Below are 27,044 nucleotides of genomic sequence, written 5' to 3'. Positions count from 1 at the left end.
GAAACTGGAATACCTGGGGAAGAACAGACATGAGGGAAAGATCAGATTCCACACAGACACAAGTCAGGTTGGGAATTGAAGCAAGGGCTATGGATCTGTCAGGCAGCGGTGATTAGCCTGACACTATGCTTTACTCCAATTTTATTTCAGAGTTGGTGTTGTTTCACCCTTTATGAGTTCCTGCCTGATTTATACTGCCCATCCATTGATATTGTGCACCTTTACAAGTGCTTTGCCACAAGCCACATACGTCTTATGATGTCTGTTTTTGCCACATACTGTAGGTCTGTAGAGCCGGTCACCCTAACATATTCTAATGCCAGATGGCTCAGTCAGTAATGACCAACTAACTAACAAACATACTGGACACTAAGTATAACATGACACTTTCAAGGTGGGCCAGAGATTAGTTTTACTCTCTCACAACTTCATGAGCCTGAGTTTGAATTCTGCTGTGCTCATTCCCGACATGGTGCTTGCACGTTCCTCCATTGTCTAAATAAGTGTTTTTCTGGGTACACCAGTTTTTTTTTTTGCAAATCCAGACTGGCCTAGCATGAATTACTTTGAATATATGTGTGTTGGGAATTGTTTCTCAACCTTCCGAACTGATGCTTTGCCATCATCAATTTTTCATTTTTATTAAATGTGTTAGTTGGTTTCTGCTTTGCTGCTGCTGCCATACACAGGACCTTTTAATGGACTGGGCAATTTCAATGGATGTAGGAGTTTGTGGATGGTTGGTTAGGCAGTATAGAAAAAAAAACACATTAATGGTTTGAGTAAATGTGCCTAAATGTAAACTTTAATAATAATAATTCTTTGCATTTATATAGCTCTTTTCTCACTACTCAAAGCGCTTAGCAATTACAGGTTAAGGGCCTTGCTCAAGGGCCCAACAGAGCAGAGTCCCTTTTGGCATTTTACGGGATTTGATTCCCTAGCCTCATATTCACCACTCCACCAACTTTAGTCTCTGTGAACTAGGAATATTTACTGTACATGAACTTACCAATGGATTTAATTTCTTTTCCAGTATAAAGTATTTTTTTCTGTGGCATCAGAGTGGAATTGGTTTGAAACATCATTGTAATGCTTGTATGTTGTAAGGTGAAATTCTGTAACATATCATTTTATAACAGTAATCACAACAACATATCAGTAAGAAAGAAGATTCTATTCAGCTTTTCCTATATCAAAATTATAGTATTTCAGTAATTCAGATGTGATGCAAATACAGTGTACTTGATTGATACACAAGGTTAAAAACTAAAAGCCCAAATTTCCTTATCTTAACTTGTGCCTAAGAGCTCACTACTTTTCTTATATATTAAGCAACATTTTGCTAAAGCAAGGAATATTAAAAACTGATCATGCATGCATGGATTCTGAAAATCAGTTTAACAACAATAGGAATCCTTGACACTCTAAATATAAAAGGTCAAACTTGGATAAATATGACTAGCTAATGACTAACAGTTCACATAGGCCAGAAGGAAGATTGGCCTGATGCCTGTAAGCATGCCCTACATAAATCAGGAGCTCCTTATGCCCCTGTTTCGTTCACAGATCACCCCCAAGTAGGCCACTGTTAGCCTCCAAGTGAATGCTATAGAAATAATTTGTGAGATGAATTGTTCAGAGGTTGCGTGACTGTAAGTAGTGCATGAATAATTGCACATTTTGCACAGAAAGATGTTCTGTTTACAGGGTAAACATGAAATGTGTGCCTGGGAAAGATGAAAATTTACTTATTCTCCCTGAAATAAAAAAAGGACCATCTAAAACTAAAAAACCCTAAAAAAGGAGGCCTGTCCTTCACATGAAGAACTGGCTGATTTGTTCTGTTCACTTTCAGGAATCTGCTTAGTGGAAATTACGAAAGCCCACTGCTGTGGAATTCCATTAGTACAACACTGTCTGACGGAATAACAGGACATGTTGGAGTTTCTGGAGGTCCATTAATAGAGTGAAGGGTAAAAAAATGACTATTATACTACATTACTATACTACTTAACTCATATCATTTTTTTTCCTGAATCAGTTCTCTGTACCTGTTTTATATTTCTAATATGTCATCAGAGTTCTAGTTTATTTTCTTGAAGCAGTTTTTTGACACCGGGCCTTCTAATAGAATATACACTATTTCAAGTTTCACAGACAATGGGTGGACGTGTAAAAAGAGCTTAATCCACTTCTGTTAAAAGATCACTGTTTCTTTTTATTGACATTTGTTGTGGGCCTCCTAGTACACATCATTAATTATGATTGCAAAAGAAAACAGTTATTTATTGAGACACACAGTTATGGCACGGTGCAGTGGTTCTGAGAGTGGATCCTCCCAACTTTTTTTAATACGTGCAGGACACTCATCATCATAAATGAGCTTAGGTTTTCTTATTAGCAGTTGTGTAAACTTTCCAGAGGAATTCCTCTTGTCATTTTAGAAGTTAGAGTTGACAGAAGCAAATCAGAGGGCTTCTCGATGAGAAATGAAACGTTACTTTCAAGGAGATGACGAGCCTTTGTTTCCTTTTTCAGCTGTGTTTCCCTTTTGCACTCTTATTTCCTTGTTTCTCTCTGTAATCATCTGATATCCTGGAGACAGCCTAGCCAAACACCGTGAGAAAAATCAATATCTTTTCTGTCTGGATTGCACCACTGCATATTGGAGCTGCTAAAGTGAGACAATGATAAAACAAACCCTATATTTCACAGTCGAATAGCAAACTCTTTCTGCAGTGCAGTTTGTGTGCTTTTGTGTTTGAGAATCTGCTTAGGTATTTTTGTGCAGTGTTGTATCATATCCTATCATTTCATATATCAATATCTTTGAAAGGCCTCTATTTGTTGTGTTTATCAATTAAGTGTTTACCTGAGAAGCAGAATGACAACCCTTGAATCATAATGTTAGTTTAACAATGTTTAATATGGCAACCTTTTACAAATGACTGCCAGGCCCACCCCACAAGTAAGAGCAATGGCAATTGCCTGAGTTGTTGAATTTTATTTTGAGCTCAGCCAGTCAGATCCATAGTGGGACTGATAGAGCCAAAACTAAGACCTGATCCCACGTTTGGCTATAAAGGGTGAACAGCTTTTCATTGGCAAAATTAAAGAAGCCTGCTGCATATTTCCATATTTACTTTAAATTCACTGTTTAGGCCACTTGTTTGTTCAAGACCCATGGTATGGTCGCCAGTTGGACTAAATCTGACTTCTCTTTCAGGTGCACCAGAAGTACAATGCTGTTTGGAGAAGGTGGTAATATTAAAAAACAAAGAGTGTCTGAACCTTTTATAATACAGAGATGGTATCCTTCCCAAAGATAACAGCAATGCATATTGCTTAGTCTTTAAAACGATCTTCCTTAATTCAGCTAGTTAGGTCAGTTTTCCATCTGGGCCCCAGAAGGGCCATGTGTCTAAAAGTTGATGCTTGGTCCCAGGTGTGGGGAAAGAGCTTCATCCCGCCAAACATATGAATCCAATCTTAGAAACAGCATGTAAATATTGTTAATGTTGATGTGTGTCATTGTGTGCAAATATGTATGTTTATGGATATTTAACCATCTATCCATTCTTATTGCCCCCCCCCCATCCATTTTGTAACCACTTTATTAAGTTCAGAGGTTTGTGGGAACCAATGCATATCCCAACACCATTTGATGCAAGGCATGAACCAAACCTGAATGAACCTTCAATCCATTAGAGGTCAGACTAACAAATATATCCCTACTTTGTCATGGAAGGCCAGATAACCTAAAATCAGCTGAATCATTATATAGATAGATAGATAGATAGATAGATAGATAGATAGATAGATAGATAGATAGATAGATAGATAGATAGATAGATAGATAGATAGATAGATAGATAGATAGATAGATAGATACTTTATTAATCCCAAGGGAAAATTCACATACTCCAGCAGCAGCATATTGATAAAAACAATATTAAATTAAAGAGTGATAAAAATGCAGGTGTAACAGACAGTAACTTTGTATAATGTTAGTCGCATAGTGTGGGGGAGGAACAATCTCCTCAGTCTGTCAGTGGAGCAGGACAGTGACAGCAGTCTGTCGCTGAAGCTGCTCCTCTGTCTGGAGATGACACTGTTTAGTGGATGCAGTGGATTCTCCATGATTGACAGGAGCCTGCTCAGCGCCCGTCGCTCTGCCACAGATGTCAAACTGTCCAGCTCCATGCTTACAATAGAGCCTGCCTGAAGAGAATTCATACTGTATATACAGTACACAAATGTAAAGTATTACAGATAGAAAGTAAAAATATTAGATCTGACTGCATGGTGGAAGGATTGAAAGAGCATAGGAATCATAGACAGTGTGCAGAAGCAATTAAGAAGGCAAATATAATTTCAGGTTATATAGCCCTAAGTGCAGAGTACAAGTCAAGGAAGGTTATGTTTAAGTTCCATAACTCAATGGTGAGGCCACACTTGGAACACTGTGTACAGTTTTAATCTCCGTGTTACATAAAAGGTATAACAGACTTGCGAAGGTCCACAGAAAAGCAATCCGGTTGATTCCAGGACTAAGAGGTATGAGCTTGGAGGACAGATTAAAGGAACCAAACTTTTATTTAAACAAACAGGCTTCAAGGTGACATGATTGAAGTGTTTGAAATTCTGAAGCAAATTATTGCAGCACATCCCAGCTATTAGTTTAAACTGAGTTCCTCATCCAGAACATAAGGACATACAGTAGATGGGATCTTGTGAAGGGTAAATTTCACTCCAATGTTGTAAATTTTTTCTTCACAGAGAAAATCTTAGGCACTGTAAGTAAGTAGAGTGGTAGACAGTGTTAGTTTGGGAATCTTCATAACTCGACTTGATATTAGGTGAATAGGATTGACAAGCTTTTGTAGGGCTGAATGGCCTGTTCGTAACATTGTTGTAATGTTCTAGCCTAACTTTAAAATTGGTATATTTGTAGAAAAACGTGCAGAAACAGGGATGACCTCCAAAGTCCACAAAGGTGGGGCCTGGTTTCAGATCCAAACTCAGTTTCTTGAGACTATGAGGCAACAATGTGACCATTTTCAATGTAATATCTAATGTTATATATTTATAGCACATAGAAGTTTTTTTTGTTTGTTAAGAAAGCAGACCATTCATCCAATCATAGCATGTCTTTTCCTATTTTTTTGTATTATTTATATATTTCTATTATTTATTTTCTATTATTTTCCTATTCATTAATTTGCAACATATTGACTTCAGACTTGCTGGCTTCTAAAGCGCTACTGTTAACTGTACTACTTTGTAATTAGGTCTTTGTGTGAAGAAACATTTTCTAACATTTGTTTGAAAATTACCTTTAACTAGCACCCCTCTGTGCCCCTATGTTGTTAATGAAGGTCTAATTTTCAAGTAACAGCTGACATCCACTCTACTAATTTCATCTATAATTTGAAACCCTTCTATCACGTCATCTCTCTTAATCTTCATTTGTGTGAACTAAAATGATTTAGCCCCTGGAGTCAGTCTAGGAGCTGTTCTGTAGACTTTCTCCGTGGCTATTATATATATGCACTGTATAAATGTTCTTTTTATGAGATTCAGACCAAAACTGCACTTCTTCTTTTTTTGGCTGCTCCTGTTAGTGGTTGCCACAGCATATGATCTTTTTCCATATCTTCCTGTCCTCTACAACTTGCTCTGTTACACCCATCACCTGCATGTCCTCTCCCACCACATCCATAAACCTTCTCTTAGTCTTTCGTCTTTTCCTCTTACCTGGGGGCTCCATCCTTAACATCTTTTTCCCAATATACCCAGCATATCTCCTCTGTACATGTCCAAACCAACGCAATCTCGCCTTTCTAGCTTTGTCTCCAAACCGTCCAACCTGAGCTGACCCTCTAATTTACTCGTTCCTAAACCTGTCCATCCTCATCACACCCAATGCAAATCTTAGCATCTTCAGCTCTGCCACCTCCAGCTCTGTCTCCTTCTTTCTGGTCAGTGCCGCCATCTCCAACCAATATAAACAAAGCTGGTCTCACTACCGTCCTGTAGACCTTCACTTTCACTCTTGCTGGTACCTGTCTGTCACAAATTACTCCTGACACTCTTCTCCACCCACTCCACCTAGTTACTCTGTACTGTTGATCCCAAGTATTTAAACTCATCCACCTTTGCCAACTCTACTCCCTGCATCCTCACCATTCCACTGACCTCCCTCTCATTCACACACATGTATTCTGTTTTGTTCCTACTAACCTTCATTCCTCTCCTCTCTAGGGCATATCTCCACCTCTCCAGGGTCTCCTCAGCCTGCTCCTTCTCTCACTACAGATCACAGTGTCATCCATAAACATCATAGTCCATAAAGATTCCTGTCTAATCTCCTCTGACACTGTGTCCTTCAACACTGCAAATAAGAAAGGACTCAGAGCCGATCCCTGATGCAATTCCACCTCCACCATAAACACATCCGTCACTCCTACCGCAGACCTCACCGACCTCACCACTGTCACACTTCCCTCGTACATATCCTGTACCACTCATACATACTTCTTTGCCACTCCCGACTTCCTCATACAATACCACAACTCCTCTCTAGGCACCATGTCATATGCTTTCTCTATGTCTACAAAGGCACAATGCAAATCCTTTTGGCCTTCTCTAAACTTCTCCATCAACATCCCCAGAGCAAACATCACATCTGTGGTGCTCTTTCCTGGCATGAAACCATACTACATACAAATTTTAACCCTTTGTAGTTCCCCCTTATTCTTAAAAATTAGTACCAGTACACTTCTTCTCCACTCGTCAGGCATCCTCTCACTTTCCAAGACTGCCTTAAACAATCTGGTTAAAAACTCCACAGCCATCTCTTCTAAACTTTCCCATGCTTTTGCAGGTATGTCATCAGGACCAACAGCCTTCCCATTCTTTATCGATTAGAATTTCAGTTGAGGACTCACTAGGTCAATGTAAATCTTATTCATAACCTTGTTGATGTAACTAAATGTCTGATTAGCCTTTCAATCTGTCTGATTATGGACATTGACCTTCTCCTTAGCCTAAGCCTTCTCATTAGCATTAGGTGTACTTTTACTATGTTATAACATCACATATTTTTACTTCCCATCTCCCTGCACTTGCTAATGGCACATTTTATCAACCGCATACCTACTCATATCTGAATTCTGTCAATGTCCATCTCTGATGGGTTTTTTTTTTCTAATTCCAGTCTGGTATCCATGACTCCATCTAATTTTGTGTGATCTGTGTATTTAGCCAGCTTATCATTTAATTTTTCAAAATTTCTTATACATGATTGAGTCCTTAGGAAACATTATCATATTGGAAAGAGCTCTTTGTTTCATAACTTATATTCAGCCTTTTGTACTGCAGCCTGAATCCCTGCCACTTGTCAAATTCTTATTGAATCTCAAGATAAGTAATATCATATGTGTCACTGTAATCAAATACTATGGCTACTTCCTTGCAAAATTCATTCATATAACTGAAACATCATTTCACCTCTTCAAAGCCCATGCCAACCTTTCCTTAATACACCCAACTGTACTGGAGTTGCATTTTTTCTATGTGGTCTGTAGTAATGTATTATATTCATTTTATATCGATACACAATTACCAGGGTTTGTTTGAACACTTGTTTTGCATAACAGTGACATTTTCTACCTTTCACTGTTTATAAATCACCCCCATGTGAAGTGGTTTCTTGAAATAAACTTTAGCCTTTGCATCTGTAAGTAGTAGCTTTCTTGTGTACTCCACGATAATTGCAGCTCCATCCCACTGGTTGATTTTGTTGTGGCCTTTTTAAAGCAGTAGCCCTTTTCTGTTTATTCTGTCTAATCCTGCATAATACGTTATGCATTTAATAAGCAGTGAAGAGTTTCACAGATGAAAACCTCAGAAGAAACACCAATAGAGAATGTGGTGTTACTTTTTTCTCTTTATGCTTTATTTTGCACTTAAAAGTCTCAATAAACCTCATCTCCAAGTTGACTCTTCATGTGATATCTGAAGCAAGACATTGCTATCTCATGTGGGGCATATGACTGATGTCATCCAGATTAATGAAACTTGGTTGTCTTTCCAGTTCCAGTTTGGCCATTGTGCTTTTGTTTAAAGTTTGTGTTCTTTTGTATGTTAATGCTTCCACATGTTGAAGGATAGATAAGCCATTGCTCTTCTGTGCTTTTTTGTTTTGGCCCAGCTAAATTACTCTGAAACAATATTTTCTAATGTATTTTTGATATATACTGCTCAAAAAAATTAAAGGAACACATTTTAATCAGAGTATAGCATCAAGTCAATGAAACTTCTGGGCTATTGATCTGGTCAGTTAAATAGCAGAGGGGGTTGTTAATCAGTTTCAGTTGCTTTGGTGTTAATGAAATTAAGAACAGGTGCACTCGAGGGGCAACAATGAGAAGACCCCCAAAACAAGAATGGTTTAACAGGTGGATGCCACTGACATTTTTCCCTCCTCATCTGTTTTTCCACTAGTTTTGCATTTGGCTACGGTAGCATGAGGCCATACCTTGGCCCTACAGAGGTTGCACAGGTAGTCCAACTTCTCCAGGATGACACATCAATATGTGCCATTGCCAGAAGGTTTGCTGTGTCTCCCAGCACAGTCCCAAGGGCATGGAGGAGATTCCAGGAGACAGGCAGTTAGCTGGAGAGGGCTATAAAAGGTCCTTAACCCATCAGCAGGACCGGTATCTGCTCCTTTGAGTAAGGAGGAACAGGATGAGCACTGTAAGAGCCCTACAAAATGACCTCCAGCAGGCCACTGGTGTGAATGTATCTGACCAAACAATCAGAAACAGACTTCATGAGGGTGGCCTGAGTGCCCGACATCCTCTAGTGGGCCCTGTGCTCACTGCCCGGCACTGTGGAGCTCGATTGGCATTTGCTATAGAATACCAGAACTGGCAGGTCCACCACTGGTGCCCAGTGCTTTTCACAGATGAGAGCAGGTTCACCCTGAGCACATGTGAGAGACGTGAAAGGGTCTGGAGAAGCCATGCAGAACGTTATGCTGCCCGTAACATCATTCAGCATGACCAGTTTGGTGGTGGGTCAGTGATGGTCTGGGGAGGCATATCCATGGAGGGATGTACAGACCTCTACAGGCTAGACAACAGCACCTTGACTGCCATTAGGTATCGGGATGAAATCCTTGGACCCATTGTCAGACCCTATGTTGGTGCAGTGGGTCCTGGCTTCCTCTTGGTGCACGACAATGCCGGCCTCATGTGACAAGAGTATGCAGGCAGTTCCTGGAGGATGAAGGAATTGATACCATTGACTGGCCACCACGCTCACCTGACCTAAATCCAATAGAACACCTCTGGGACATTATGTTTCGGTCCATCCGATGCTGCCAGTTGCACATCAGACTGTCCAGGAGCTCAGTGATGCCCTGGTCCAGATCTGGGAGGAGATCCCCAGGACACCATCCATCATCTCATTAGGAGCATGCCCCCTCATCCCCCCCCCCCCCCAATGTTGTTAGGCAGGCATACAAGCATGTGGGGGCCGTTCAAACTACTGAGTATAAATTTGAGTTGCTGCAATGAAATTTTGGCAAAATGGACTAGCTTGCCTCATCATTTTTCACTTTGTTTTTCGGGGTGTCTTTGAATTCAGCCTCTGTAGGTTGATAATTTTCATTTCCATCAAACAATGTGGCATCCTTTCATTCCTACCACATTACCCAGTCCATATCAGTATAAATATCCAGCATGTTTTTTTTCCCATTGAGGTCTGATGTGTTTTCAAAGTGTTCCTTTAATTTTTTTGAGCAGTTTATATGTGTCTTTAAAGAAAGGAAGGAGAAATAAAAGAAGTTACCAAAAAAGCAATGTAAATGTAACTAGATTCTCTTCATTCACATGATCTTGGGTGTGCACTTGGAGTGTGAAAAATAACAGCTTTAACCAGTCAAGCTGAAGGAGACCTCCATCAGCTCAAGGGTCTAATTAGACTTCAGACTGCTAGATTGTATCTTCCTGGCATCAAACTCACTACACAAAATTAACAAAGCACAAATGCGAATAAACCTATGCATGTTGTACTTCAGGATATTTTGTTAACTTTGGGCTGGCAGCTTATCTCCCCAGTGTGCCATCGCTCTCTCACTCACTTTTAGTCACATCTCCTTTCCTCAGTTAGCTAAAGTTGATGGGGTAGTTTTAATTAGTTTAGTTTGCCCCATGATGTAAATATTACTGACACTTGATTTGTGCCCCTTTCTGGTGCCACACTACACTGTTAACTTTATCAAAGAATGAGTTAAGTTAAAGAGACTGATGGTTAAGGAATATGATCTTACCTATGCAGTAGGTCACCTCAGGTCTTACTGATACATGATCTAAGGTTACCAGTTCTGTGAGCCAAAAGAAACTCTACCTCACCTATCAGTGGCTCTCAATACAGAAATTCATGTGATGCATTTTGTGGTAGGAAGAACCTGAAATCAATTTGTGTCATCATTATTTGGGAAAGAATGTAAAATGTGGCTGCTATTGTGTAATTTCAACGCTCCAGACTACAGCTTTGGTTGTCTAACACATGTGTAAATGTGAGATGACAGGACAAACTGCAAAAAAAGTTCAGACGTTCAAAATTTGGATCTTCTGCAGATGGCCGCCTTCTGGTGCTTCATTTCATGTTGCTGTTTTCATTTTGCAGCTATTGGTAATGATCTTCAGTTGTAACATTTTTGGATGAATCAGACTTTGATATTGTTTTTTTTTTTTTTTTTTTCCCCAGAGCATGTGGTTTGACCAGTACTGTCAAAAATAATATTTTAGGTTAAAGAAGGGATTTTGCAAGAGTCAACAATATCAGAGATTATATGACTAGAAATAACTGGCTGTGTGAGCCATCAGATGTTTTTATTGTAGCTACATTATTTCATAGGCATGTTATTCAGCAACAAAAAAGTGTATGCACATTATAACAAATGAGAGCCGTGATGGTAAGTCTTTTGTTGCAGTCAGCTTTCTCACCTTAATTTGTAAATATAAGCCATCGTTCTCTCCTCACTAATGAAGTGTGGCCAATCTGCAGCATTGCCAAGGTGTCACCCAACTAGCCAAGTATGCTACTAACAGCCATCCGGCACTTATATGGACTTTAATGTTTAATTCTGTTCAAAAAGTTATTGTGTTCTTCTGTTTCAGAATTTACGTCTGAATCTCCCATCACTATAGTAACACATCTTCCTCCCATTGAGTGTCTTCTGAGGCTGCTTTTCCATGACAGTGTAGCGGAGAGTAACACAGCAAGGCAAATTTCATTCATTTCTCTTTTGGGGCTTCTACCCCTTACTCTCCCCTACTGGACCCATCAAAATCACTATTAGTGGTTTATTTTTACTAGGCCTAAATGAACTCAACAAAAAAAAAACTCATTAGTTTGTAAGGCTTCTCGCTTCAATGGCTCCAAAACAGAGTGCTTATGACACAAGTCCAATATTTTTTAAAAACAGTTTTGTGTTTTACTCTGGCAATGCCATTTTGTCATCTCTATAAACAGGACTGTATGTACAAAATGTATTGTTAGTGAAATTCTCCATAATGTATTGTGCAGAATACAGACGGTGAAACTTCAGTTTCTACTGTTTACTGTTCATTGACAACATACCTTTTCTAAATTATGTGCATGTTGTCTTTCTGACATTCACCTTGCTGCATACAGTACAGGCAAAGTGCAACATTAGTGTAGATATTTAACCGTCATCATACATGCTTCATATGTGCACAACATTTTGGGGAAATGTGTTATTATTTTCTTTTTCTTCTATTCTTCTATTGAGGGTGACTAGAGACCACAAAGTTGTAAGATTCATCTTACAAACTGAATCACCATTTTTGATTTAGACCACCATGTGGTAGTGCTGCTGCCTCCAAGTAAGGAGACCAGAGTTCACATCCCAGGTCTTCCCTGTATGGAGTTTGCATGTTCTCCCTATGTCTGCGTGGATTTTCTCCCACAGTCCAAAGACATGCAGGCTAGGTGGATTAGTGATGCTATATTGGCCCTAATGTGTGTTTGGTGTGTGGGTGAGTGTGTGTGTTCACCCTGCATTGGACTGGTGCCCTGCCCAGGGTTTGTTCTTGCCTAACACCCTTTTCTAACCGGGATAGGCTCCAGCAACCCCCACAACCCTGTTCAGGACTAAGCGGGTTATTAAATAATGTGACATGACCACAATATGAGATTGATGTATGTTTGCCCATCAAAGTGTATATAAGCACTGCATTTCAGAATGTTGACCAAGAGGTTTAACTTTGTTGTAAATTATTACATTTTGTGGTTTAGGTCTTTTCATTAGTTTCAGTAAGATGAGTTATCTCAGTACATGAATATCTCAAGTGCCCAGCTCTACTCCCAAAGGGTAGCACTGTTAAACGCAATGTTGGTGACATGCTGGCACATGGCCTTTGTTGATGTACCACTCCCTTTTTAAAGAGGTTGCTTGTGAAAAATGCCACTTCTGAAAGCCTGGGCTTCTTTCCATAGAAATATATTGGCTGTTAAAATCCCATCTTACACACTTCACAGACATCCTTGCAGTGGCTGTCCTTGTAAATCGAGGGCTGGCTTTGATTTTTTTTTTTTTTGTAATACAGTAATCCCTCCTCCATCGTGGGGGTTGCGTTCCAGGGCCACCCGCGAAATAAGAAAATCCGCGAAGTGGAAACCATATGTTTATATGGTTATTTTTATATTGTCATGCTTGGGTCACAGATTTGCGCAGAAACACAGGAGGTTGTAGAGAGACAGGAACGTTATTCAAACACTGCAAACAAACATTTGTCTCTTTTTCAAAAGTTTAAACTGTGCTCCATGACAAGACAGAGATGACAGTTCCGTCTCACAATTAAAAGAATGCAAACATATTTTCCTCTTCAAAGGAGTGCGCGTCAGGAGCAGAGTCTGTCAGAAAGACAGAGAGTAAAGCAAACAAATCAATAGGGCTGTTTGGCTTTTAAGTATGCGAAGCACCGTGGCACAAAGCTGTTGAAGGCGGCAGCTCACACCCCCTCCGTCAGGAGCAGACAAAGAGAGAGAGAGAGAGACAGACAGAGTTTGTTTTTCAAGCAAAAATCAATACGTGCCCTTCGAGCTTTTAAGTATGCGAAGCACTGTGCAGCATGTCGTTTCAGGAAGCAGCTGCACAAAAGATAGAAACGTGAAGATAATCTTTCAGCATTTTTAGACGAGCGTCCGTATCGTCTAGGTGTGCGAACAGCCCCCCTGCTCAATCCCCCTACGTCAGGATCAGAGAAAGACAGCGCAAGAGAAAGAGAAAAGTAAGCTGGGTAGCTTCTCAGCCATCTGCCAATAGCGTCCCTTGTATGAAATCAACTGGGCAAACCAACTGAGGAAGCATGTACCAGAAATTAAAAGACCCATTGTCCGCAGAAACCCGCGAAGCAGCGAAAAATCCGCGATATATATTTAAATATGCTTACATATAAAATCCGCGATGGAGTGAAGCCGCGAAAGGCGAAGCGCGATATAGCGAGGGATTACTGTATACTAAGGGGCTTCGCTCGCCAACCCACCCTGGACTGCGCTACATGCCAGCCACTTTGTGTCTCTGCTGCTCACGTATGTGGATTTCACTTTCACCAAACAACCAATCTTTTAATTTGCCTCTTCATTGGGAGAAACACTACTTTTCCCTGATGGCAACACGAATTAGACAATCTACAAGTCTCCGACTTAAAGTTTAAATCCGAACAATATATTCAATCTCCTTTTGCTGTTCCGTTATTTCACTGAGTAATAATTTCCATTTGTTTCCGCTATTGCAATCTTTACTGTCATTTTTTTGAGACTTTCGAATGTTAGTATTTTCATTATTTCTAACCTGCTCTGCATGTGTATCGCACCAACGTTTTTGAATTCTTTACGACGTTCTACTTTGTCATCTACTCTTTGTCTTTTATTTCCGGCCCCAGGCATGGTTAAATCTCGTGGCACAAAGTCTTGTCTCGCGGGATGTGAAAGTATCACTCTGAAACAGTCACATCTCGTCCCAGGATTTTTTTTATCATAACAGAGAAATTATTTCAATACTTTGTGATATAGTAAGCTGTTTATGTTGTGAACTGCAGAAAGTGACAACATTCATGTGTGACTTTCAATGTAGGTGCGTTACCTGAGAGTGATGATAAATAAAGATGCTCCTTTGAGTAATACATTACATCTGTGAGAACAAAAGAGAAGAATGAAGCTGTGGTGGCCTGAAAGTAGGTCTTTACAAATATGAGGTTTACATTTTTTGAATAATGTAATATTACTATGACATATGACAAATTATTAATAGAATGCTAAGTTGGAAAAATTTGAACGCATTTTAAATCACTTTTAAAACATGCATGTTTAAGGAAGGTCACAATTCTAAAGAACTTTAAGCAACAGATATTAAAGTGTTTTGGGATATATTTAAAATAAAAGATAATTGCTCCTTTACGTTGAAAATGGATTGTATGCAAACATACTATACTTTTAAAAAATATTTAAGACAAACTAGTGCATTTTGAAGATAATAAAGCTCAGCTCAGTTCATAGGCCAATATAACTGATACCAACCGATAAAATCAGAAGGCATTAGTTTCATTCTTTAGTGTCTTTTGCTGTTGTATTATCGGTACATTGGAGAGAGAGAAAGTGTAAATGTTTCATTTTGGAGCAAAGGCCTGTCAGATTTTTAAAAGGTTTCCCTTTCACAAGTGGTACTGCTGACTCATACACAATCGCAGGAATCCCAAAGGAGCGTTAATGAAGAGTTACTTAGCACAAGGTGCAACGCCATCTGAGTACGTGCTAATAATGAATGGAGGCTTTCCTGTCAGTTAAGTACCGCTTAGTTGGGCTGATGTATTTACACTTAATAAAACTGTTTCTGTAGCTCAATCAAATATGAACTAGTAAAGGTCTTGTAAATGTGGAAAATTAATTTAGGCCCAGCCCGGTTTGTAAGTAGCTTCAGTTGCTGGCATCAGAACTGCAAGAACAGGGACTACTGTGTGTTTAAAAGTCTGGTATTACAATTTTAATTCAGTTTAGCTTTAGCCACTCCGGCACTCAGTGAATCTTTATTTTAAATATGACCTTTTATAGCAAGCAAATGTAACAAAAGGAGTGCTTCACTTCACATTATAAGAGTAATCAAGCAATACTTTTTTTTAATCAAGTAAGGGCAGATCGGCCTCACAGCTAGCCCTTGAGTGACCCTTTTAATTAATAGTTATTTGCAATAAATGCAGATTCCCAATGATTTTAGTATTAAACATAGACATTTGAATTAAAGTCTAAAGCAGCCTTCAGAAGCCAGATTTGAAGAAACTGACATATTAATTACAGATGTTTAGAGTAAGGAGGCGCAGTGCAGGAACAAAGCATAACACGACTAGCGGTAGCCTAATCAAGACAGCCTGAAGTCTTCAGATGGAGAAGCGTGTGATGTTTGTGCAGGGTCCGCCGAGAAGACCGCTCCCAATAAATGCCCCCTCTTCACCTGACTGTGAAAATTAACATGGAGCTGCCGGCAAACACGAAAATAAAAGGAAATGTTTCCCCGTGCTCCACCCCCATGCCTTAATGAAAGGGTGAAAGTTGCACCGAACGTAAGCAGAAAACAGATGTCTGCAAGAATGAGAACAAAAAACAAAAAGATTTGTTACAGCAATTCATTACCCCTATCGCTATACTATATTATACTTTACTTCCCTCCAAATATATACATTTGTTGTCTTTCCTTGCTAAACAGTCAATTAGGACATTAATAATCTGAATAAAGATCTAAAATCTAATATTGATCTGAAGATTAAAAAAGCAAAGCTGTCTCCATAACAGACAGATTAACTTTGCAAAAGCAGAGGCCTGATCCCCATTGAATGAATTTGTTTATTTTTTTGTTTTGTTTTTAGCTAGTATGCACATATTCTAAAACACTGTGTAGTAAAAAGTGCAAAAAAATTATCAGTCTGTTTGCTAGATATTATTAACTGTTTAATAATGGCCAGCATAGTGGCCAGGTTTGTCAGACTCCTGTCTGCATAGAGTTGCATGTTCTTTCTGTGGGTTTTCCTTCAGGTTCTCCAGTTTTTCTAAAGAGATGTGTGGTAGATTAACTGGCGGCGCCAAATAGGCCCTCCATGAATGGGTATGAGTGTGTGCATGGACTGGATCCCCATGCAGGGTTTGTTCCTGCCTTGTGCCTGATGCATCCAAACCTCAACCCTGAATTGGATTAAACAAATTTGACGATGAATGAATAATAATTAGCATATAAATAATAATAGTTTCAGACATCGAGGGAAGACATAGCAGACAGCATCATCTTCTGCTTCACGATGTCACATTACGTGTCTTCCAGTCACAAGTATATCAGATTTGCTGACTGCAGTCACTGATCTTGTCGTCATACCATGTCAATTTTAATGACCAAAAGTCAGTGCCGACTGAGTGCCGACTTCCAACACTGCCATGCTTGTCCCTTTCCTGTGACAGTCAATAACATGCTGCCTAACAGAGTCGGTTCTATTTGAAGGGTTAACAGCTATGGCAAGTTCAGTCACAATCTCTGCCCTTTTATTTATTTCTTTCAATTTTGTTGTGTTATGTAACACACAAGACATCAGACGAATGAGCTTCTCTTCTGTTTGGAAAGTTCAAGCCCCACGTTCCTCATTCCTCATCCCTGCATTATATTTAGTGTACCTGGGGATGAGCATTCATTGCTTGTCAACTCTCATGCACATAGAGCCCACGCCTAAAACTAAAGACAAAATCAAACCTGTTTGATTTGATTGGAGCATTTCATAGACTAGAAGGAGTGACAGTGAGAGGCATTTCACATTCCATGACTGGCCTTCATGGGAGTTCACCACCAACTGCCTCCAAGTTGCTAAGATTATGTGAATAAAGTCTACGACTGAAAATCGCTGGAGAAGTCACGTAATATTACAAAGCCTTTAGACCCAGGGCTCTAGGTGCACTTTACAAATTCACTCTTACTATTTCATGTTTTGGTCCAGATGGACATGAATTTATGGCCCACCCTGGTGTGGGCAGTGTCTTTGGTCACACTCTCTTAGGCATTGCTTTCCAGGCAAGGTGAGGTTTGTTCTTTCCATGCTGCTGCTGGCCGAGTCCTGGATTTCCAAACCTTAATCAGAATATCCACGTAATAATGAAATTCAATAAATAAGAGGAAGAAAAAAAAAACTTTTGAGAAATAACATTTTCTGTGTGTTCATTTCCTCTTCTTCCTCTATTGATTCTCTGGCTGAAACTGAAGGCAGTGCTCCCGGTGGCATGAGCTGGCACCATAATACCTATGTAGCTAATGGTTTCCAGGTATTGGCCATTATTCACATTCAAAAGGTGTTTTCTTGCATCTGTGCAGAATTTGCTGCTAAACAGCTCCAAATGTGCCCCTGCTCTCTGAAATTCTTTTTTGCATCTTTTATTTTTTTTAGTAATACCTAATAAATTGCTTTCAGGAACATGCTTAAATTGACATTTGCTCAGGCTGAGAAAATTGCATTTTATTGGCAGAACATGTTAAAGGGCAATCTTTTCATACCTTCTGCTGAAGGACGGTGCAAAGTTGTTTTAAATTCAGGAGTTTCTTCAAATTACACTGAAATTTAAAGACTTTCACCGAAGAACGCTCCCCCCTAACCCCCCCTCAATTTTGTAAGTGCAGGCCCTGTGAAGAGACAGCACTGAATGGATGGCTTTCACTTTGTTCCAAGTGAAAATGGCACATAGTCCCATCAACAGACATTTTACTCTGCACATATAAATTAGTCTTACTTCCGTTATAATCAGCATTGGATTTTATTGAAAGAAGCCTTATTTACTTGGCTATTTTGAAAAGAACTTCCAGTCTGGCTGGATGAGTCTTGCTTAGGATGCCACACTGTTTCTTTCTTGTATTATTTTTTTAATCACTTTGCATTCAAAAGTAACCCCACAATTCCTCTTTGGATTACTATGCCTTATTTTCCTGACTGTCTCTCAAGAACACCGTATTCCTGTTTGAATTCTCTAATTAAACTCACAAGAGTGTCCATTTTATAGGCACTCCATATTCACCATGATGTTCACAAACTTTCTTCTTCTCCCTTTAGTGTCTATGATATAGAAATTAAGTAATGGGGCACACTTTTGGGCAGCACAGTGGCTCAGTGATTAGTACTGCTGCCTCACAGCTCCAGAGTCAAAAGTGTGAATGAAATTTGTATGTTCTTCCTGGACCATGTTGTTGGTTTTGTCTGGATCCTTCTTTTTTCTACCCACATCCCAAAGACATGTGTTACACTGGTTTGTGTAGGCGTGTGTCTTTGTGCAAGTGTGGCCTGTGATGGGCTGGTGCTTTATCCAGAGTTGGCTCTGACCCTAAATCTGATGCCTCCAGAATGAGTGCGTGTTCACCATATAAGCAGCTCTGCAAAGAGAGGGATGGATACATCTCTCTTAAACACCTAGCTCCACTGATAATGGATCAATAAGAACAAAATTCACAAAACCAGCAGGCTGTTTTGAAGTACAACATGCCCTTTAATTCACCACACTTGCTCCCTGGTTTGTCCCTATTACATATTTGCTAAAGGCTGAGCTGTTAACATCTTGGTTTGACTTTATCTTCATCTTATTGTCATCTGCAGACAAATCACAGTGCACATCCTGATAAGGGAAACCCATTTTCTTTAGAGTGCCTTCCAAAGGAAATCCAGTTGCAGAGAGCTTTACCCTGCAATTCAAGATTGTAGCTTGTAAAAATAAAAAACATTTCAATGCATTGATTGTGGCAGGATAGTAAATAAAGACTTTCAGGTTATAGGAGGCATTGGTGAAAATACAGGCCATCAGCTTGGAAATAATCATCGTCATTTCCAAATAAATCCTTTGACCTCCCAGTTCCTTTTCCTTATCTCGATTTCTTCACCAAAGGCAAATTGCTTTATAAAGCCAGAGCTGCCATCTCCCGTCTGTACTGCAGGGGCCTGAATGTGTGCGGAGATGCTGGCCCTTACTAGGCTGTGGTTCACAATACACTTGACTGCCAGAAAAGTGAATGTAGAATTATATTTTTTTTGTACTCTCAGTTTCATATTTTGCTTATTTAGTTAATTGGATAAATACTGCTGTTTTCCCAGGACAAATGGAAGCTATGTGTTTTGTTTTCTATTTAAAGCTTGTATTCATGCAGTTCAAAATGCTGGAGATGAGTTTATGTTTGAAAATGTTGAACTCATTATTGTCTTTTTAACTGTCTGCCCCCAGGTGCCACGAGAGACATTGGCTCAGCACTAACCCGGATGTGCATGCGGCATCGCAGCATCGAGGCCAAGCTGCGTCACTTCACCAAGTAAGTGGAACAAGCTAAGGTGGCTGGCATTTTGGGGGACTGTCTGGTGACAGGCTCATTCCTCTTGTGATTTATGGTACAGCATATTTTGGAAAACCTGGAAATGTCACCAAAAAAAGGAAACAGTTTGAAATAAAAATGGGGCTGTTAACTTGTCATGTGCTTGTATTTGCATTAGCCACATTGAGAAACCTTTAAACCTACTTTTAAAAACTAAATTGAGTGCCACAGTCTGGAATACTGACTTTAGTTGAAATGGATGGCATGGGCATCATCTTAGTTTATACTGTACATTAACAGTGGGTCTCAAAGCAGGACATGCATGAGAAATAGCAGTCTGAAACACTCGCCTTTGGAGGACACCCCGTGGTGTTCCTGTCACTAAGATAATGATGCACTGCACTACATTGCACCATTTTTTGGTTTGTCAAGAAGTACATTTCAGTGCACAGTTCTATTGTAGCTGTGTGCGAAGTGTAACAACTGCTGTCTTGGACACCATTAGTAGTCAACCACAAGGGACTTAAAGCCCCATCTAGTGACATAATTGCCAATTGTATACAAAGCGCTTTAGCAAATCCTTGCTGTTATTTCACACTAGCAGGAGAGTGTGGATTTGCCCAAGATTAAATTCGAACATATGGGCATGTGTTTGTTAAGGGGGAGGCCTCATGAAGTGGGTCTTTTTTTCTTCCAAGTATTTGCATTTTGTAAGTGTTGTGGCTTGAATCTAACTAATTGTGAATTCAAATAATGTTTTGAAATTATTATTGGTGACATGGTAGTATATGCTTACTAACATGTCCAGGGACCTGGACTCCATCCCTACTAGGGTCACTGTTTGTACGGGCCATCTCTGGGCATCCTGGTTAACTCCCACTTTCCAAAACATTCATGTTAGTTTAAATGACAAGTGTAAACTGGCCCACTGTGGGTATGAGTGTGCCAACTAACAGACTCGCATTACATACAAGGTTGGTTCTGGCATTAGACACCAGAGCTTCTATTTGAGTAAGTGGGATCAATAGATGACTTTAATAGTCAAAACTATTTTTTATAGAAGAGATTTTGTCAGCAGGGACCTGGGTTTGATTCCTGGCTCAATCACTGTCTTGAGGTATCCAGAAACACACGTTAGGGTAACTGACATGCAAAAACTGTTCCTGTGCTCCAGTGTTGGTGTCTGTGCCAGTGTACCTCTCCAGAGTTGCTTCCAGAATAATAATCTGGCTCAGGAAATGGATTCATGGATAAAAATTGTAGTCATTATTAATGGAGGACACTTAGGTGTTAAAGTGATACATTTATTGGTGTTGCTTAAAATCTCAAGGAACCAGAACTTCATTTCTGGCTGTGGTTTTGCCAGTTTTTTTTTTTTCTGGATAGTCTGGTTCTTCCCACATCCCACCAAAAATATGAATATTAGGTTGACTGGTAAGTGTAATTTTTCCCAGTGTGACATGTGATGCCCTGATATTCCATCCAGAGTTGTTACCAACCTATGCTGCTGAGATGCTTTGGCTTCCTATTGGCTTGCAGTGGAAAACAACATTCAGAAAAGGAATGGAGAAAGCGGTGATCCTACTGGTAATATAGTACCTGTACTAAACATTTCAAACTTGTAGACGTCATGATGGCACAATTGGTTAAAATCTAAGCTTTGCAGCTCCAGTGTATGATTCCCAGCTGAGTCCCATCAGTAAGGAGTTGTGTTTGCACTGTCTGTATCTGTAGATTTCATCTCAGTTTCCTTCCTCAGACATGCCTGTTTGGTTAGTTGCAGCTTTGATTCCCCAATTATGGGTGACTGCTTCAGTGCACCAAGTAAGGGATTGGCATTCTGTTTCACGTTTCTCCCGGAATTATTCCCAGTTTTACAAGTGAGCTAGTTAGGCAGTTCAGTAATTGGTAGCTGAAGCAATTTATTTATGAAATATATAGATTTGAACAGAATGGTGATGCAGTGGTTAGCATTGTTGCCTCACTGCTCCAGAAACCTGGGTTCAGTTTTAAGCCTGGTCAATGACTGTCTAGGTCAGAAGGCCACATATCCAACAACAACAACAATTTATTTCTTGTATAGCCCAAAAATCACACGAAATGCAGCAATGGGCTTTAATAGTTCCTGCTTTTTAAAGCCCCCCAGGCCTTTACTCCTTAAGAAGACCAGAAAAAAAACTAACAAAAAAAAGGTAAAGTGTTGGCTACATTGCTCCTTCTCAAACATTCTAAGAACTCTAAATTGACTGAACAGGAATTGGTATGGATGTGTGATGGAGTGTGCCCCCTGGCAGACTGGTGTCCCCTCCAGGTAGGGCTCCAGCCTTTTACTAGATATTGACTGGATATTCTCCTGCTCCCCATAACCCTATATTGGAGTAGCTGGGTTTGTAAAATGAAAGAATAAATAAATGAATGATTCAATTAATAATTGATATAATTCTTTTATACGAGTGCTGCCTTAATCATGTCAGTGAAGGACATTTTCTGGCATAATGAGTGAGCTGACTGGCGCTGGACCTCACATTCTGCACTGCCCCTCTCCACCTTTGCCGATGGCAGTTTCTTACAGACTGCGGAAATCTTCTGTTGCTTGCTGTTCAGCACATACGGTGATGTGCCTGCATATGTCACATTGTTACAGTAGCAGACCACCAACACATTTCTTGTTATTTAGAATAAGAAAAGCCAAACAGCTGCAAGCTTCTGTCATTCTGCAAGAAGCACCCTGCCTCAGGACTTCAATAGAAATCAAGCACAGCCAGCCAAAAAAAGTCTCCAAATGGTGAGATTTAAAGCCAGAAATGGCAGCACTGCAGATACTAAGTTTACATGTTGTCGTCACCTGGAAGCACAGCTTTTTGGCCAGGTTTGTCTTTTACAAAAATATTCACACACATCACTATTATTTTGAAACAAATGAGCAATATACTTTCTATGGCCTGAGGTACTCATTAGAGATGATGTGTACAGTACGTAGACAGCACAGAGTACACAGCAGGGTCACTTTTCTCGTCGATCTTTGTGTCTCGCTCTCTCTCTTCAAACTTCATACGGTACACCTATCTTTTGAGACAGTCCAATTAGCAGTGACAGTCATCATGGCACAATTGAATTATTTTTTCTGGCAAAGGGAACTGGTCGCTGTAGTGAATGGCAAAGCGGAAGACACCATTTTTACAACATGATTACAAATAAGGAACTCATTGTCAAGATTTCAGGTACATGTATTTGTTTTTATGAATGTAGAATAAATGTTGATTTCATAGACACCAAGGTCAGGATTGATTACAGCCGTGTGCCTGGTAATACCTGGATAGGATACAATGCCTGTCAGTCAATCCTGTAATGGGAAAGTGGGCTCAGAAAATGAATAGATGAAAGAAGAAATGTTGATTTCAGTGGTTTGTGCTGGGGAAAAAGCAAACCTGCCTAAGAATTGTTTTGCTTATGCTTGCTTTGGTCTTCCAGGAATTATGGCGATAGTCACAGAGTAAAGCTTGCACTTAAGTGAATAAGAAATAGAAACTGCTCAAAATCCATTTATGGAAATACTGCATGATATATAGTACATTTACATTTGCCTTCATAATCCAGTTATTTCCAGTGTGGCAGGCGGCTGGCGTCCATGCCCAGCTGGGACACCCCTGCACACTATATTCAGGGGGAGCAGCCCTGGACAGTGCAATACCTCCCCCTGGACGCTAGATGGCCGCCCCCCCTGGGGTGGAGCAGTGCCTCGCTTTCCCACAGGGCTCCCTGGGAATTGGAGCTGGGTGCAGACCTGTTGGGTCCTGCAGGCACCTCCAGGGGGTGCTGTGTTTGGGACTCCTGAGCCCGTTTGGGCAGCATATACATCACACCCGGAAGTGCAGCCTGAATTCAGTGATCAAGCACCTGGAGCACTTCCGGGTGAACTATAAAAGGAGCCAGTGACCACCACTCAGGGGCCAGAGTTGGGTGGAGGAGGACAAGGTTGCCTGGGAGGAGTGGTGGTGCCAGAGAGAGAAGAAGAGTGCTTGGTGTGCTTTAATTGGGACTGTGTATTGCCTGTGGGACACAGGGAAGATGTGCGCCCACAGACTAAGAAAATAAAAGTTTTGTTTATATCTGTGTCGGGTCGGGCGCTATACAGCGTCCATTCTTGTAGACTAGAAACCTGGTTTCTAAAATGCCATGTAAAATCCAGTAATAGAAACCTGGTTATTGGTCTCTGAAAAACCTATTTGACTGAGGTAGATTTCACTGGGAATAACCCAGTTATGTGGCCATATAAACCCTTAACTGGGTTTCTGTTAAGGATTTTGTAGTCTTCCCTTATCCATTGCACTCTGTTCACCTTTTAGCTTTGCATACGCTTTAAGCAGCCACAGATAGAAGCGTCCACAAGATAAATGTCCTGAGGCAAATGCTTGGGTGACCGCGTTATTCCTCCTCCTGGTTGAAATAATCTGTATTAATATTTCAAAAATCCCTCAACTGATGTTGATGAGCTGACTTACAATGCTAACAGCAGCAAAATCTCAAGAGAAGTGTTCTGGTAACACATTAAAAGTAATGTGTGTTAAGCAGTTTTGTAATAACAAGTAACCAAGCACAATACTTATTTTATTTAAGAAAAAATGCCTGTATTGTTATTATTGCTCAGCACTGGATGTTAATTGACCTAGCAAACATACTGGTATGGCAGTCCTTTGCAGGGCTCAGTGACACAGCCAAACACAAACGAGTGCGTAGCATACAATTACAGTAACAGACACCTATAAATAAAATGCCAGTTTAGTTTTCATCCAGCTATTTGCAATAGATACACGGAAACAGTGCGATTGGGTTACGCAGCAGACGGTGTACATCCTATAAATCATTGGGAGTTCAGGTTGAACACATGGAGGACTAAATATATTTATAAATATAAGAAAATGATAACTGGCTCCATGCTTGCCTTTGGATTAATGGTGGCTGATGATAATGTTTAACTGTTTTTTTGCACAGTTTAATAACATCAGAGAGTTTATTCAAAAGGAAAGCTACAGAAGATTACTTGCGTATGTAAACACAGATATTTAAAAAAATAGGCTTATATCTTAACCAGGTTACTCACCTTATCCTAGTTATGTGTGTGCATCTGAAGACACTGAAATAATTGGTAATTGTGAAAATGAACACAGTAAAGTGTGTGTGTGTGTGTGAATGTTTCATGCAGTGGACTATTGCCACTTCCAGGGCGCCCAATAACGCCTGGGTAATTACTGATTCTCCACTACACTAAATTTGGGTTAAATGGATAAGAAAGTGGATAGATAGATGATTGTTTTTAGGTTTAATTAATTAGAAGACTAATCTGTTACATGATGTTCAAGTTTGGTTTCTGTTTTTGCTCAGTGATGCAAGGGTAGGCTTTGGCTCCTCATAACTCTATAAGTTTTGTTAAATGGACTATCAAGTGAATGGATATAATGAAGAGGGAACTGTGAATAACTGACACGCCACCCTGTTTAACGGTGGTTTATGTCGTGCACTTGATGACACTGGGACAGGTTCCTACATCCTGGATCTTTAAATTGAACTTCAATAGGTTATGACATTAATGGATGGATGTGTTTTTTCCATATAAAAAAGGAGACTTTAATTGTTTTGCACCCTGTTCAAATGTGACTTCTACTTTATCTGTAATGGTGCCAGGTTTGGCCTTGGCACATGGTAGTCCTATAGTTGTATTTAGAAGGCTTAGTAAATGGATGAATATATTGGATGTCAATTACAAACAAGATGGAGTGGCATCCAGTTCATTGCTATTACCTGTTAGGAGCTCAATAGTGACAGGTGAACCCTGACAGTCTGCATCCTACTTTGGGGTAAATTAGTTAAGATAATGATAAATGTCAAAGAAGGCCTTGCAGTCCAAATACTCCTGGCTTTCACTACTTGAAAGAATATGAGGAGTGATGAAAAGTGCAAAGCTTCTGAATTTTATTTTAAAATGTAAAGTTCTGACTCCCCTCAGTGGACAATTTCGGTACTGCATCTAGTTTTCTATTTTTGTAACAGGAAATCTTTACTCTGTATAGATAGATAGATAGATAGATAGATAGATAGATAGATAGATAGATAGATAGATAGATAGATAGATAGATAGATAGATAGATAGATAGATACTTTATTAATCCCAAGGGGAAATTCACACACTCCAGCAGTAGCATACTGATACAAAAAAAAACAATATTAAATTAAAGATTGATAATAATGCAGGTAAAAACAGACAATAACTTTGTATGATGTTAACGTTTACCCCCCCGTGTGGAATTGAACAGTCGCATAGTTTGGGGGAGGAACGATCTCCTCAGTCTGTCAGTGGAGCAGAACATTGACAGCAGTCTGTCGCTGAAGCTGCTCTTCTGTCTAGAGATGATACTGTTTAGTGGATGCAGTGGATTCTCCATAATTGATAGGAGCTTGCTGAGCGCCCGTTGCTCTGCCACAGATGTCAAACTGTCTAGCTTCATGCCAACAATAGAGCCTGCCTTCCTCACCAGTTTGTCCAGGCGTGAGGCGTCTTTCTTCTTAATGCTGCCTCCCCAGCGCACCACCGCGTAGAAGAGGGCGTTCGCCACAACCGTCTGTCTGATAGAACATCTGCAGCATCTTATTGCAGATGTTGAAGGATGCCAGCCTTCTAAGGAAGTATAACCGGCTCTATCCTTTCTTACACAGAGCATCAGTATTGGCCGTCCAGTCTAATTTATCATCCAGCTGCACTCCCAGGTATTTATTGGTCTGCACCATCTACACACAGTCACCTCTGATGATCACGGGGTCCATGAGGGGTCTGGGCCTCCTAAAATCCACCACCAGCTCCTTGGTTTTGCTGGTGTTCAGGTGTAGGTGGTTTGAGTCGCACCATTTAACAAAGTCATTGATTAGGTCCCTCTACTCCTCCTCCTGCCCACTCCTGATGCAGCCCATGATAGCAGTGTCGTCAGCGAACTTTTGCACGTGGCAGGACTCCGAGTTGTATTGGAAGTCTGATGTATATAGGCTGAACAGGACCGGAGAAAGTTCAGTCCCTTGTGGTGCTCCTGTGTTGCTGACCACAATGTCAGACGTGCAGTTCCCAAGACGCACATACTGAGGTCTGTCTTAAGATAGTCCACGATCCATGCCACCAGGTATGAATCTACTCCCATCTCTGTCAGCTTGTCCCTAAGGAGCAGAGGTTGGATTGTGTTGAAGGCGCTAGAGAAGTCTAGAAACATAATTCTTACAGCACCACTGCCTCTGTCCAAGTGGGAGAGGGATCGGTGTAGCATATAGATGATGGCATCCTCCGCTCCCACCTTCTCCTGATATGTAAACTGCAGAGGATCAAGGGCGTGTTGAACCTGTGGCCTCAGGTGGTGAAGCAGCAGCCTCTCCATGGTCTTCATCACATGTAATGTCAGAGCAACAGGCCGGAAGTCATTCAGCTCACTAGAATGTGATACCTTTGGGACTGGGGTGATGCAAGATGTTTTCCAAAGCCCTCGGGACTCTCCCCTGTTCCAGGCTCAGGTTGAAGATGCACTGTAGAGGACCCCCCAGCTCTGATGCACAGACCTTCAGCAGTCGTGGCGATACTCCATCTGGACTCGCT

General features: G+C 40.4%; 1 protein-coding gene across 7 annotated transcripts in view; it reads left to right on the top strand.

Moving 5' to 3' along the window:
* Positions 1 to 27,044, top strand: part of mtss1lb (MTSS I-BAR domain containing 2b) — a 265,560-nt gene that overhangs the window by 193,503 nt on the left and 45,013 nt on the right. For all 7 annotated transcript variants that reach the window (XM_028809688.2, XM_051931520.1, XM_028809683.2 and 4 more), the window contains exon 4: positions 19,330 to 19,414. In XM_028809688.2, the coding sequence (XP_028665521.1) occupies positions 19,330 to 19,414 (85 nt within the window). The remainder of the gene's footprint in view (positions 1 to 19,329; positions 19,415 to 27,044) is intronic.

This window comes from Erpetoichthys calabaricus, chromosome 9 (assembly GCF_900747795.2).
Source record: "Erpetoichthys calabaricus chromosome 9, fErpCal1.3, whole genome shotgun sequence".
In the NCBI taxonomy this organism is placed as follows: Eukaryota; Metazoa; Chordata; class Cladistia; order Polypteriformes; family Polypteridae; genus Erpetoichthys; species Erpetoichthys calabaricus.
This window is presented reverse-complemented; position numbering and strand designations above follow the sequence as displayed.